The sequence below is a fragment of the Struthio camelus genome, chromosome 4, assembly GCF_040807025.1.
Source record: "Struthio camelus isolate bStrCam1 chromosome 4, bStrCam1.hap1, whole genome shotgun sequence".
Taxonomy (NCBI): Eukaryota; Metazoa; Chordata; class Aves; order Struthioniformes; family Struthionidae; genus Struthio; species Struthio camelus.
In genome coordinates, this window is record NC_090945.1 from 85,719,326 (window position 1) to 85,734,325 (window position 15,000).

A 15,000-nucleotide genomic window follows, 5' to 3' on the forward strand; every position below is an offset into this window, starting at 1 on the left:
AAAAGGCAAAGCAAAAAATAGCTACCACACGCTGCCAAGACGGTTTGAGGCAGACCCACCAGGCACGTGGGGTTTTTTTTTTGCCCGGAGAATAGCATTTCTCCCTTGGAAGCGCCTTGCACCCCGGCTTCGAGTGACAAGCGTGGTGCATCCCTGGAGGTTACAGAGCCGTGCTGAACGCCTAATCACATGCACAGTGAGTCCAAATGGAAGAAAACTATGAAAATAACTTACGCAGGCGACAGCTTGGAGCAAAGTCAAATGACGAAGTGGCTGAGCTGAAGACAAACTTACTCCATTTAACTTCTAGCACATGGTTGATTCACCAGCAAAATTTAGCAGTATGAGCCATAGCACATCACCACGGCCGTAAGATTCATGCTGATTTACGGGCTTGCTCTTGAAGCGTAGATGCTAGCAGTACGTTTTCTCTTCAAGCAAAGGCTGCAGTCTCCTTGTTGAACGGATAGTGACGTTGAGGCTCTAACTTTTGGTCCTCCTGCCCTCGTGCTGCCACTGCATCAGTGGCACCAGAAGAAAATTAATGGTGAGCTAGGGTTTGGGAGAGCTGATAGGACCACGTGGGCAGTAAGGGGTCTTTCAGCCTGCCAGTGGCCCTAGGCTAAATCACGGTGACAAATAACTCAGCAAAAAGGGAGTTAGAGGTCAGCAAACCTCAGAGACACCAGGGTCTCTCATCAGGGGTTTGGAGCAAGCCCACGCTGCTAAATTAGCTCAGTGTCTTTAAAAATCACACGACCACTCCGGCCGTTGAACTCTGTAAGATCTTGTGCCCATGCTGAGGCTGGGCCAACATGACGGTCTCATTAAGGACCAAAATCAACACAACACACCTTTAAATGAACTAGAAACCAGCTCTCTGCCAGGTCGCAAAATATGACCAGGCAGGGAATCAGCGCTGAGCCAGTGTCCCATGGCAAGGTCCTACAGGAAGAGGTTTTGGTCTTCCACCCTCCAACATGCGTATCCCTGACCTGGAAGAAACCATGGAGTTACCAACAACATTGGTGCCACCAACAACGTTGGTCACACCAGACGGAGAGCCACAAACTACAAAGAAGAGCTGGTCTGCTTGGCTGAGAGGGAGCACATGGACCGAGGTGTTTCCAGAGGAATTTGTAAAATGGTGATACACAACGGTCAAATATGCCCTCATACGTGCAGGCACAGCAAGTGCAGGGCAGCCCGAGTGGGCAGAGGAAGCAGCGGGGCCAAACGACTCGAGGACAAATCCTGAAAGGCAAAGGACCTCCGGTCACAGTGTCACGTGTGTCCAGGTCGGATGGTGAGCACGTTAGTGTGATCAGTAGCTGCTCCTGCCCTGGAGAGAGGGCAGCCCCGGTGTCCTCTCCACCCCTCCTTGCTGGGAATCTGCGGCAGACCATAGCCCTTTCCCTTGCAATTTCCGCACTCATCCCAGAACGGTGGATGTCACCCCAAATGGAGAAGGCTTGAAACGAAGCAGATGATTTAGCTCACATTTAAAAAACTGGCACGGTTTTGCTTCTCGTGATGGCACAGAAAAGTTTGAATCATCAAACTTCCCCCTATTTACCAGCTCAAAGGCGAGGAGGCAAAGAAAAAAAGATGCTCAAATCAGTCTCCTTTTAGCGATCTAAGGATTTACATCTCATGCGTTTCCAAAGCCCGTGCTTCACCTCCCAGGCTGGCAGCGCTGTTGGTGCTGGTCGTGGATGAGCTCAGTCACATATTTCCCAGGACACAGAGCGTTTCTCGGAGGCTCGTCTCCAACCACCGAACTGCTCAGCCTGTCCACGTCTCCAGTGTCTTTTATGCTCCAGTCTCTACTTCCAGGCCCCTAAAACAGCTTCGCAGTGCCGGTCTCCCGTGGCATAGCAGGGCCGATTCCCTCCAAAGAGACGGCTGCAAAGCTACCTGCAGGTTCTGGCTTGCGCAACTTGGACAAAGTCAGACCTGAAAGTCCCTAGATGTCAGCGCTGACCTGGCGTGACTGAAATGGTTGGAAAAAAGGGCAAGAAGGTGCAGCTGCATTTCCTGCGCCGGTTATCGCTTGGCTGGTAGCAGGAGGTCCCTGTGCCCCGGTCAGTCTTGTCCCCTGTCACCCTCAGAGCTCCTCCTGCAATTTAGGGCTCCTCGAGCTTCCCCGGAGGGGGGTCCCATTGCCTGGCCCCAATGCGGCCTGAGAGCCTGCAAGAGCAGGATTCAGGACGCCTACCTCTGAGCATCGGTGCTATTTATTTGCCAAAGGGCTTGATCTCTGCCGCAGAGCCGAGAGCTGCATTGCCAGGGCCCATGCGGACGCAGGCTTAGGAGACACGGGATTTTTAGCTTTCTGGAAGATGCAGGTGAGGCTGGGGATGCACTGAAGCCCAGGCAGGAGAGCAGCAACACCGAGCGATCCCCATCCCGGGAGCTTAGCTTGAACGAGGAGACCCAGTCACACCAAAACTACCTCTGAAACGCCTGAACACCTCATCTTTCCCACCAAGTAGGTGCAGAGTTAACGAAATCACTCGGAGCCGGAAGGAAGGGGCACCGGCAGGGCGCTCACAGCAGACAGCCCAGACCACGCATGACATATTTAATGACAGTAGATCAGGGTAGACAAAAATCTGAAGCAAGGGGCTGAGACAGAAGAGGACTGCGGGGATGTTGCTGCCGGGAAGGGGACGCTGGGCATTTCTAGAGTGTGCATTTCTAGGGTGGGGAAAGGGATTTTTTTTTTCCCCACATCTTAAAGCACAACTCTCGCCCAGGGACAATTCCTCGAGCAGCAGCAGGAGAGGTCGGGTAAGCTGTTGGCACCCCCTCTGCCCTCCCGTCTCCAACGGCTGTGAAATCCCTGCTCTGGCAGGCTGCTGCGGGTCAGGGCCCGCGAACCCAGTGGCGTGGTCAGGTAGGACAAGACCTACGCCGCAAGGTCCTCGGGTGGGAATCGCAAGCCCTCCCCGGGGCCCGAGGACGCGTAACCCGGGCTCTAGCTCAGCAATGACGGCACAGTGAAGCAATGATTTCCCCCGTCCGCCCTGGGGCACTACAAGAACTGCTAAGGCGCCCCGAGAGCTGCTCCGAAAAGCTGCGCAGCACCCCAGCGCTCGAGCCCGGGCGGCGAGCACGCTGCAGAGACAGGAGGCACCAGAGACGCAGCTCAGCAGACAGAAGCGGAAAGCAAAGCCCGAAGGCGAGAGTCGAAGGGCCGGCAGCTCAGACGTCGTAGAAATCCACGTGGGCGCCGGAGCAGAAGGTGTCCTCTTCCAGGAGCTTCACCAGCTTCTGGGCCGACACGGCGCAGTCTATCAGCTGCCCGCTCTGCTGAAGGCCCTGGAAATACTGACGCATCTCAGGGTCCCCGGTTTTGGTCCGGGCCAAGAGCTGCATGTCCGTGTCCAAAGGACCTGGGGAAAAAGCAATAAAAGAAATCACATCCGCCGAAAGCCAAATCTGGCACTCGCTTTCCTTCTGCGCCTGGGCTGGCTGCAAGAACATCTTCTCTTCTAGCCACAGAGTCAGGGGAAAACTAATCACAATTAATGCCCAACACAGCTCCACTATCTGCACGCCAACAGCAGTTCACACCCAGCTTGTAGTGCACCCCAGGCATGAAGGAGGCAAGATAAGGAGTAAAACAGCCAGCCCTCCTACATCTCCTCCACTGCACCACTTCTCGGGGCCTGGCCAGCCTCTCCCAGCGGAGGGAAGGTGGCGGCAGCAATGCACCAGCCATGCCCGCGCCGGGCAGGCTGCCATGCCGCTGTTCCCCTCTGGAGCGGCCGTGATCTCGCAGGCGCGATCGCAGCCGGGCGCTGCAGCTCCGAGCGCCCCCGGCAGAGCGGACCCCCTCCTCACCCGGCGCGTAGTTGAGCACGCGGACGTCGGGCTCCTCGAGTGCCAGGACCTGGAACATCATGTCCCGGGAGGCCTTCCCGCTGCAGTACAGCGCCCAGTTCTTGAAGGGCTTCACGGCGCAGAGCGAAGAGATGTTCACGACCGTCCTGCTGACGCCGGGGCGCTTCCCGAAGGCTTTCAGGGCGGTGGAGGTGAGACAAAGCGCCGAGGTGACGTTGAAGGCAAAATAGCTGTTGACTTCATCGGGGTCAGTGAGATCGACAAAGGATTTGGAGATGTCTCCCAGCGAGCCTGCAAAGGAAGGTGGAAGAGTTGCACGCCAAGCTGAAGGCGAGTTGATGGGGCTCTGGAGGGAGAAGCTCCCCGGAGCTGACTGCACGCAGCGGTGTCAGCTCGAAACGCCGCCAGCTATAAAAGCAAAGGCCACCAGCTTCAGAGACATCACACCCACCTAAGCCCACTTCTTCTGATTTCTGTGGCTTAACACCTTCTCTGGCTCCTTTCCTCTCCTTTTCTTGTGGAGTAGGAGAGAAAGCCAGAGAAAAATATGACAAGTCCCAACTGCAGCACCCTGTAACACTGCACTAGTGAGGACACGCACGGCCCCTGTAACTCAGGGGGTCTCGGGATCCGTCCCTGGAGTTCACCAACTACATATGCCAAACAGCCAACACCCACAGCGTGACTGGTCACACACGCCAAGCTAGTGAGAAGCTAGTGGAGGCAGGTATTAACCATATCCAGCCTCTTGTAGTGTCTATCACCTACTGCAACATCTGGTTTTATCTATAGCAAAGTGGGGAAAAAGACACTGAAGACACCAGGCCTAAAAGCTTTCAGCTGAAGCCCCCACAAGGTAGGTCCAGAAATTTTTCTGATGGATCCTACAAGGGAGCAAAAAGCTAGCTAGGAGGGAGCAAAAAGCTAGGAGGGAGTCTCGCTGGCCTCGCAGCATGAGCTACGCAAAGTAACAGATCCTCGTGGATAAAATCGAGAAACCAGCAAAGCGCTGTGGCTCACCACCACTTCTCAGGAGAGAACGGTCCCAGCGTTGCTCTTCAAACATCCTGCTTTTAAAAAATAAAAGCCCAACTAAACTAAACCTCTTTTACTTCTTACCACAACTAAACCCCTTTTAGTTCTTACCACGTGCTACTCGGTTTTGCCATTTACTAGCACCCAAGGCAATTGGGTCTGCTGGTGCCGAACTAATAACATCTCTGCCTCGGACACATCATTGCCAAGGCCTCATCCTGCAACAAGGCCACGCAGGCAAATCTCTGCTCCGTTAGGGAACGGGTGAGGGCTGGGATTCAGCTCCAGTGCCAGGCATTGAATTTGGGTGCCTGCAGCGGGGAGATAGCCGCACAGGCAGCAGCGCTGGGGAGCGCCGGGCGTCATCCCAAAGCCGATGCAGCACCGCATCGCCCAAAGGCCGCTCTGGCCCCACCACGAGCCCGGCAGCGAGGTGACGAAGCCGCGCACGGCCTGTCCGGCAGGACATCCTTGGAGCTCTCCAAGGCTGGCCTGGCTGAAGGTGACGCTCTCTGATGGCAAGGTCTGCGGCAAGGGGACATCCAGGGACACGGGGAGCCCCTGCCAACCGGAGCGACGAGCCCAGGACGCCTTCCCCCGCAGCGGCCCGGGGCTGCTCGGGTGACACCCTCCCCCTAGAGCCTCCCACCCCCCCGGGGAGACCCCCCCCCACCGCCGGGGCAGCCGCGGGTGGCGGCCGGGGGTTACCGGCGTTGTTGATGAGGAGCAGGCGGGCGGCCGGGGCGGCGGGCAGCAGCTCCCGCAGGGCCCGGGCGGCCCGCCGCAGCCCCTCCTCGGTGCCCAGGTCGGCGGGGACGCACTCCACCCGCAGCGCCGCCGCGCCGCGCCGCAGCTCGGCCGCCAGCTCGGCCAGCGGCGCCGCCGAGCGCGCCAGCAGCAGCAGCACCGAGCCGTCGCCGAGGCGCGGCGCCAGGAGCCGCGCCAGGCTGCGGCCGAAGCCCCGCGAGGCGCCCGTGAGCACGCAGACGGCCGGTCCCGGTCCCGGTCCCGGTCCCGGCTCCATCCCCGCCCGGGGCGGCGCGGCGCGGCGCGCCACGGCTCAGCTCGGCGCGCCACAAGTGCGTGACGCAGCGCGTCACGTCACCCGCCCCCATTCATTTCCCCCCTCCCTCCCCGCCGCGTTGTGAATGGCGCTCCGAACGCGCAGGCATCACCCGCGAGCGCTGATTGGCTGCTCCGCGCCGCCGCCCCCTCCACGTGGGGGCGCTGCCTCCCGCGCCGGGCCGCGGCCGAGCGCTCGGAGCGGTGCCCGGGGGGCCGCGGCTCGCTCGTGGGTAGCCCCACGCTGGCCGCATGCCCTCCCGGCCTTTCTGTGGCGAAATGGGGTATCGGGCTTCCTCGGAGCACCTGAACGCTCCTCAAACACCGGCTGCTTTGCATTTGATGCCTTCCCTCCCTCCCCTCCCCCCCATAAGGATTTCCTCGAGGTGATCCACGGTCCGCACCTCTAAAAAGCTCTGCGGGCTGCAGATGCGCTGCGTTTGCAAACTTTCTTCTCGGGCTGGCTCATAACGAAGCCTTTGTACACCTTTTTCCTCGTAAGCCGCTGTTTTTGTCGTGGCGCAGGAACGCTGAGACCGGTTGTTCGTAGGTAGCAAAACTGCGGTCTGATCCCAGAAAGTATTAAGAGCTCTTTTTTTGAATGTGTTGGTGGTTGAAGATGCAGTCAGCTGCCAAGGGGATTTTTTTTAAGTGGTACCTGGTTCACGTCAAAATAGCTAGCAGTTGGATTTGGTGTCACAGCTGTTAAATCCTGAGGACAGATGGCCTCGGTGGTGCATAAGCAGGTAAGGAAGTGGAGTTTCGCTTTTATGCAGTCACAGACTCTGCTAAAGCCCTAATGCATTCTATTAAAGAAATGAAAACATTAAAAATTCATGGTATGGCAAAAACCCAAGAGTGATATTTGTTTTGCTAAAGCAGATATTACACATTCAGTAAAAATAACATCAGCAGCAAAAATAAGACAGCAAATGTGTATTTTTTTCACAAGCCGCTTCTTGATGGCAGAACTTGCTCTAGTGATTGCCAGCTCCCCCCTCTTTCCATTGCAACTCTGATTTCCTCCTCCCATCCTCATCCTCGTCCTTCTCGCCCTGGTTGCCAGCCCTGCACCACTGCCTCTTGTGCAGCTGCACGGAACAGAGACCTGGTCTAGCTGGAAGTGACCATTATTTTTGCCGGCCTTTCTCTCCGGGGGATCGTTTCTCAGATCTGAGCTGTTTTGAGGCTGCGCCGATGCACAAGAAGGTGTAGAAGTGGGAGCGAGGGTCTGGAGGAGCAGCTACTTTGACGAACAAAAGGAAGAGCGTTCGTGTGTTGTGTGTGCTAATACGCACTAAAAGTAAGAAATCAGAAGACAGGGAGGAAACCGGAGGCGAAAGCGGCCCAGAGCTGGAACTGGACGGCAGGGCTGCTGGGAAATTATAAATCCATAAGGCGCCTCCTGATGTCTGCAGCTCTCCTGGTGTCCAGGGCAACAGGACTTTGTGCTCCTTGGTAGATAAACAGGCCTGTGCCAAGGAAGTACCTTGCGCCGTGTAAGTTTAAGCCATTGGCTAATTGAAGGTGACGTGATTTCTTTCTGGCCTTCTTTCATTGCAGTCTAAAGCCAAATCATTTCCCACGCTCTGGGCGCACACGCACAGGTTGCTGCTTTTGCGCGGCTGACCCGTTAAACCACGTAACCTCCTGACGCGTCCGAGCCCCTACAGTTACAGCTGGCTGCAGAAGAAGAACAAAAACTCGTTACTTTTTCTCTCACATCCTGCACCTCGGGGAAGTCTTGCTGCTGCGTGTTTGCTTTTCGGACTCAGACAAATCATTCACCAAGGCTAAACGCTGTGTTTTGCTGAAGCGGGTGTCTGTCTTGACCTTGTGGGGGTGGCCTTGTTATCTGTGACTTCTTCCTGTGCTTCCTCAGTGCCAATAATATCACTTCTGTAGCTGCTGCGCACACATATTTCCCTCACTTCTTTTGTGGCAAAAACCCATCTCGATCACTGACGGGACACTTGCATTTTGGTATAAATCTAATCATTTCATAGGGCCAGGTTCAACCACTGTAGGAAGAGATCTATGGGGAGCGGAGCAAGCAAAAGGTTTGCGTTCCCCATGCCGGGAAAGCAAACCGCGCCAAGGCAAAGCCAGGACTGGAAGCTCTGCCCTTTAGTCCTGTAGTAAATCCACCCCAAATCAGTACTCTTTTCATTCCCTAACCTGCTTTTTAATTTGGTCATTTCGAGGTGTTGTTGAATATCACTTCACACTGCAAAGGGCACCTGTAGACCTCGGGTGGATAACTTGCAGGGTAAAGTGAACGGGTAAAGATGAGAATGTGACCCGTTAGCAACATCTGATTTATTACCAGAATTGTTAAGCTTGTATCCAGCGTGTGTTCCTCATCACGGTCGGATGTTCCTATGTACTTAGATCAGATGCTCTCGGGCTCCCAGAACAGCAGCTTGCTTTTTCTACTGGACTTTATACTGCAATCATGCAGATAACGAACTATTCATGCAGGTAACGACTATTTCACGTTTCTTGGAGAAGGCTTATTCAATAACCACCGTTCTGCAATTTCAGGGCCTGCTGCAATCTCATGTTTTACGTGGCCAGGAACAAGAAGACATCAGCTCTCTTTTCTTATCCTTCCTCCAAGCTCAATCGCACACTCTGTAAGTGCTCCTGAGAGCCCCTCAGGGAGAGAAGGAGGGTAGGGAGCTTAGGATCAGATCTGGACCAAGGGCCAAATCCAGTAAAGGACATACATACTGCCCTGGCATTTTCCTTCCCCCCCCCCCCCATTTCTGCTTTTTTTCTAGCTTGCTTTTTATCTTTGTGGTCTTTTGCAACTTGCAATTTCCTCTCCCATGCACTATTCAAAACCAGCCTTAAGACTGCAGGGATGGTTTGTGAAGAGAAAGTTTCTTCATGGAAGAAGGGCTCCATAAATGGCAGCTGCTATCTGGGCAAAGGAGCACTGCAAAAATTAAATGCATATAGAGAAAGGGCACAGAGAAGAATAAAATTTTAGTGCAGTCCCAAGGAACCAGAGCATTTTGGTTGGGATTGCTCTGAAGCTTGGGCTCCACGAAGGAGTGGAATATATTTTAAAAAGTGAATGTTTGCTATTGGCTAGGGCTTTGAATAGTGCATCAAGAGATACAATATAAAAACATCTAATGCATGAAATAAAGAAGACTGGGAAGGGCTGTACACTGTAGAAAGTTCATCACTAGGTTTTCAGAAGTAACGTGAGATGGACTGAGAAAGTAACAGAGCTGTGTAAGCCCTTGAGAACGACCTGTTCTACAGATGAGTCGGACACTGAGTGCGTGGAGTAACCTGAATGCAGTTCAAGCTCACGCCTGCCTTGAGCGTGCCGTTCCCTCCGGCTGCGCTGTGGGACAGGCGCGCTCACTCTGTCCCATGAACAGTGTCACTGTGCAGAAGAGGGCTGAGGATTTAGCATCAGAGATACCTCCCCATGTGACCCTGGTGGTGGGAGACTGGACCCTCTCAGATGAGGGAGGGCCTGGAGCAGGGTCCCCCATTGCCTGAGCGGATGCTTTCAGTGCTTCTCCTCTCGTGGAGCCCACCAACCCCGGGGCGGAGCCAGCGTTGTCAAAGGGGAAAATACCCCGTTCGGCCATGCCGGGGCCAGCCACGGCGCTGGGCTACAAGCACACGGGAGGCTCGGTGCCCACGCGCAGCTAGACTCCCTGCTGCCTGCTCGCCGGCGTTCCCTTCCTCCTGCCAGACGCCAGCGCTTCTCTAAAGCAGTCGAGGTTCCCGTTGACCTCGCAGCTCCAAAGAGCTCCAGGTGGGCTCCTGACGCTCAAACCCCAAGCTGGCTGCGGGTAAATAAATATTCCAGTTAGTGAAAGCCTCTGTCTGAGCAGCGTTGGGTGAAGAGCATCCAAGGGAAGCGACTGATGGGAGCTGCTCCGGGGAGGATTTTTCCTCCTGAGCAGTATCAGGCTAGTCTCATCCCCAGGTGAGCGTGGACGTGTTGGAGGATGAACAGAGGGACACCGACTCCTCGGGGAGGGTGGAGTTGCTCAGCGGGTGTCTCAGTCCGCATGCAGGGGTGGTGCTCGCAGCTCCTGGGGCAGCGGCCCGCATTCTGGCCAGGGGGGATTTGAACCCTTTCCATGATGCTGGGGGGAGAGTTGAGCAGACGGAGACATATCAGAACGAGCAGGAACACCAACCATTTTCTTAAAAGTTCGTACGCTGGAAAACCATCTCACTTTGGTCCAAAATGCAAGAGAGAGAGGATCCACCGCTTCCCCAGGGAGCTGATTGCCCTGGTTCCAGTTTTCCCCCAAATAAACAAACAAAATCGAAGCAAAACTGCTATTGGGAGAGTGAAGATCTCCCTTCTTCATTCTCCCTCACAGAATAACGCTCAAGACAGCACAGCACTGTGTCCACCACCTTCGTAGCCCTTCTCAGTTGAGAGGAAGGGGTATTAGGAGTAACATGGGCTGGCTACAGTTTGGAGGGAAGGTGCACACCAATGATGCCTGTTCCCGGCAGCGTGATGAGTGACTACCCAGCCGCACAGCATCTCCCCTTCCCAACCTCCCCGCTCGCGCCAGAGGCTGCATCCAGCTGCACGACAGAAGGCTCTCCGGAGACGCAAGCCCTGCTCTGGCCCTCCCTTCCCAGCAGTGCTTTCATGCTGATCTTTCCACCCAGCCCTTGCTGCACAGGCAAGCGGTGCCAAAGCACAAGGACAGGATCCCACTCCACCTTCTACAATCAATGTCCTTCCAAACGAAATCTGTTGGGTTTCATCTTATGATATGAGCTCGGGGACGAGCCGGGGCTTTCAGGCTCACACCCTGGTCGCTTAAAGCTCTGGAGCAGGGCAGACCCTAAAGCCTACTGTCCCTTGAGCCAACCATGCCTGGAGCTGACTGTCCCTAGAGCTGACCGTGCCATGCAGAACAGACCGGCCCCGACGGCGCTGGGGGTCAGCATGCGCCACGCGGCGAGGATGCTCCGAGGCTGGGGCCCTGGCACGAAGCGGAGAGCAGAGCACGGCGACAGGGTAGAGACACCCCACGAAGCTCTCGGACTTGCTGCTGCGAGTCATGACTGTGGGAGGAAGTGAACAAAAAGGGGCCCTGCCCAGGAAGCAGGAAAGGTCAGAGCTCTCTTTTTACTTTTTCGCTGTAGAGGGGATGCTTCTTTCCTGGACTGATCGCGGAAACAAGTGGAGAATTTACTGTGGGAAATGACACGTTGCAGTAAACCAGGGCCACAGAATGCTCTGCTTCCTTCTCTATTGCAAGGCTAAGTGTGAAAGATTAATTTAAAGGACAGGATTTAAGTTTCAAATGTCAGGTTTGGGTGAGATACATCTTCCGTGGAGCTCCATAGGGATATACATATTTTTCAGCACATTGCACTACAGGACAGCGTATATCTGGAGAAAGAGCGAGAGGTTTCTGGGCCTGCAAGAACGGAACAAAACCTGGAATTGATTAGCAAAGCTGATGGCTATTCTTTAATTTTTCAAGCAGAATAAAATATCCTATCTACACACACAGTGTGCTCGTGTAGAAGAGGGTTAGCAGAGCAAATCATACCTTTCTGTAGGCAATGCTACCACTGGTTAAGGAAAACTCAGATTATGCTTCTGGGTGATGGTGCATGAGCAGGGTCCGCTGGATTCCCTGGCAGATCGCCAGCCCCAGCCTTGCCAGGCAGACCACGTCACCTCCTGGGGGCTCCCCGGGCTCAGGGCTGTGTGTACAACTAGATATGGTGTATAATAAATAATAATCCCTTGCATTCCTTGTTACCACACCGGACTATGACATGGGGAGAACCTATAGCAGAGTTTTGTTTAGGGTCAGGAGCGCCCTTTGGAAACGGATCCCTAGACCGCCCTCGCTTCCTGCAGCGTGCTCCACGGCCAAGTCTTGGAGCACGTCAACTGGATTTTCTTTAGATTTAACCAGAGGTGCTCCAGGAGCACAGCTGGCGGATGTTCAGCCCACTTTGGAGCAGTGCTAGTCCACAGTATGCTTCTTCCCACCCCGTGCGCAACGTTGACACTAGGCCCTCGGCACCGGCCCCCTCGCTTTATAGATTCGCTCCTGTTGCACGGCGTGACTTGCTGGTGGGGATAAAACCTCGAGCGCTCTCCTGTGCCAGGACAAACCGATGCACTCGCCTCCTGGAGTTTGCAAGACAGGAAGGAGAATGAGGCTGGAAGCAAAAGACCAGATCTGGGTATTTTCTCCCTGTCTTCAGTTTTACCAGAGCAAGGATTTCAAGCTGGAGCCTGAAACCCAGTGAGCGATCCTCATGCAGTACTTCCCCTTCAAAGATCCCAGTGTTTCTGCTAAACTGTGCAAGCGCGTGGTGATCACTTCCAGTGCAAGGCTTCCCGCGCCGGCCCGGAGGGGACCGGCCTTTGGGCAGCTCTCCACAGCAGCCTTCGAAGCAGCAAGGCCAGCAATTACGAAATGACGCAGAGCATCAAATCCTACCCATTAGGCCTTCGTTTTCAGCTCGGCATGTAGTTGGGGGAAGCAACGCTAGGTGTCAGCGACATGTAAAATCTGGCGAGCTGCAGCAGGCAGCTCCTGAGCCAGGGGCCCCGGACGCAGGTGCTGCGAGGGCAGGGGAGGAGGCTTTGGGTTTGCTCTCTGCCCAGCCGGGATGAGGGGAAGGGAAGGGAATAATCAGGAGTGCAGGCCAGTAGAGAAATGCTAGGAGGGTACACTTCTCTTGGCAGCACTGATTTTGAATATCTCGTAGTGTATTATCAGAATTATCCGCAGTTCGAGATGGTACCTCTTGCATTTGCCTGGAGCCTCCTGTTTCGTCGTTGCAGTGAGGAGCCTGCTGACATTTGGCTGTCGTTTGCGTGTGTTTGCAATGCTCTCAGCAGCTTTTGGCATGTATAACAGGGCTCCAACAAATCCAGGGCAAGGCAGGAGGGCTCCTGGGACGGTGGCCCAGGCTGCGTGCTGCAGGGGACGTGGAAACATGAGGGCTCTGGTACTACCGAGCGGTAGCTGCCGCATCGCTAACTCTTGCTGGGGAGGAAGCACCAAATTCCTTCAGCAAAGGACCGTTAACAATAGCGCTCAGGAAGAGCCCTGGGTATTTCTGCCCGTCCTTACCACCCAAGAAGGGCAGGGCTCAAAGTCACACAAGGTGGCCCTGGCTGTAGCCGTCATTTCCATGACTACCCGAAGCCTGCATGGCTGGGGCTGCTGGAGAGGAAGACTGTGGTTTCACTCCAGAGCTCAGCCTGTTGTTTCAGCAGCCCAAAGGCCACCCTAACTGTGGGATCTTGTCATGTTCGCTCAGGCCCTGCTCAGCAGCTAATTATGGGAACTGCTGAGGACAAGATCCTCGGATGCCAGCGGATCAGTCACTCAGTGTGGCTGGTTTGCCCTTTGCCTCCATAACTATTGATGCCTGGATTTCACGCCAGCGATGGTAATGACGATGGGCCGAGAAGTGCGGGAGGAGCCCCCACGCCTGCTGCGCCCCAGTGGGAAGGGGAGCGTGTGGAGAGGAGGTCTCCCCTCCGTACCGATGAGGCTCTCCCTCCTGTTCCCAAAGGAGGATCTCTTTTGTCATGTACTGATGAGCTGTCATGGGTGCACCATGCAGCCCAGAGCTGTGGCAGAGAGCACTTAGGCTCACGCTGGTGCTAACTGCTCCTGACACGCACGGAAGAGAAACAGCATGTATGGTGAACTGCTCGAGCTTCAGTATTTGTCTTTCTGTTTCTAAACAAAGACATGGAAACCAGCCCTTTGCTTTGCTGCGCTGTTCCCGACCAGCAAGGACTTCCCAGGTTCAGCAAAGCCATCCAGAGCGAGGTAGCAGCTCTGAACCTCAGATGGGGATTTACTTCCTAGATCTCTGAATCCTAGCTAGCCGAAGCTGTATCATAGGAATGCGTGCAGGCAAAGTCCATAGACTTTGGCAGGATTTGAGAAATCCCACTGTTGCTCACTAAAAGATCTTCTCCCCACCATGGCTAGCAGAGATCCTGTCCCTGTAACTAACTAAACTGGAAACCCAGAGTTGAAAAAAAAACCCTGGGAATTTTGAAAGCCAAAGCTCAGTTCAGACTCCATGGCTGAAGTCCGCCTAGCCAATATTTCAGTGTGTCCTTGTTACTTTTCCCTATTCAAGCTGTACAGAAAGAAAGGTATAATAAAATGTATGAGACCACAAGGGTCATGATTATAAATATAAAGTCCCAAGTAGGGATTTGGGGAATAGCATAGCATATCAGAGAGCCTTAAACATTTATTTCAGTCTTGACCAAAAATGTGAAGCAGAACAGGATTTTAAGCACAGAGGGTAGTAGCTAGAAAACTGGGATTTATCTGCCATAAATATGTTCTGGAAAGCTGGATTATTTTGAGGTTACCGATACGTGCAAATGGATGCACATAGGGGAAACAAACCATGTAGACAGGAGCAGAGCCACGTCTAGGCAAGGGCACGTGCCCACGGCAGAGGTTTGCCGAGGGCAGCCCAGCTACGGCGGAGTGAGCGTTGCTTTTGCATATACCAGCCACGGGAAGCCAGGCTGGTGGCGGCTGCTGCTGCTGTGGGTGGCATCAAAGCGTGTGGGATGGTGGCAATCGGTGCCGAAGGAGCTGTGGCCCATCTGAGGAGCTGCAGCTGCTGGCAGCGTTTCTCCAACCCTCCATACAAACGGGGGCAGCCGGCCCAGCTCCCCGTGGCTCTTCTCTTCCTCTGCTTCTCCACTGCAGCTTCCTCCCTTTCCCCCTCGTCCTGCGAAAGGGCAACCAGGCCCTGAGCTCTCACCGCAGAGACGGCAGGATTTCATGCTGCCAGCTCAGGGGTGGTGGTTTCAGTCGGCGCCGTGTGCTAATGATTTAGAAGAAGGCTGAGGCAGGATGGAGGGATGAAGTGCAGGCACCTTTGTGGGCAGCACGGATTTATTCATGTGTTAATGAAGCGCAGGGAGCTAAAGGTCAGTCTTTAAGAAGGAAACGGGGCTGCTGCACGCCCAGAGTAAACAGGAATGGCTCCTGGGCTGTGCTTAGTCAGCACCTGCCCTGGGCTGGCCCGCGC

At 54.8% G+C, this 15,000-nt stretch overlaps 1 protein-coding gene across 1 annotated transcript; it reads right to left on the reverse strand.

The window, feature by feature from the left end:
* Positions 1 to 2,567: 2,567 nt before the first annotated feature.
* Positions 2,568 to 5,925, reverse strand: SPR (sepiapterin reductase). Its single transcript, XM_068943848.1, has 3 exons — positions 5,593 to 5,925; positions 3,850 to 4,140; positions 2,568 to 3,398 (listed from the first exon to the last, which is right to left on the reverse strand). The coding sequence occupies exons 1-3, from the start codon at positions 5,906 to 5,908 to the stop codon at positions 3,208 to 3,210; spliced, it is 798 nt and encodes a 265-aa protein (XP_068799949.1). The 5' UTR covers positions 5,909 to 5,925; the 3' UTR covers positions 2,568 to 3,207.
* Between the last annotated feature and the right edge of the window lie 9,075 nt (positions 5,926 to 15,000).

Excerpts from the sequence above, each read along its gene's own strand:
- SPR (XM_068943848.1), bottom strand. The coding sequence starts at position 5,908 with ATGGAGCCGGGACCGGGACCGGGACCGGGACCGGCCGTCTGCGTGCTC. Across the intron at positions 4,141-5,592 it reads GCTCCTCATCAACAACGCCG|GCTCGCTGGGAGACATCTCC; the intron begins GTAACCCCCGGC and ends CTTCCTTTGCAG. Across the intron at positions 3,399-3,849 it reads CGTGCTCAACTACGCGCCGG|GTCCTTTGGACACGGACATG; the intron begins GTGAGGAGGGGG and ends CTTTTTCCCCAG.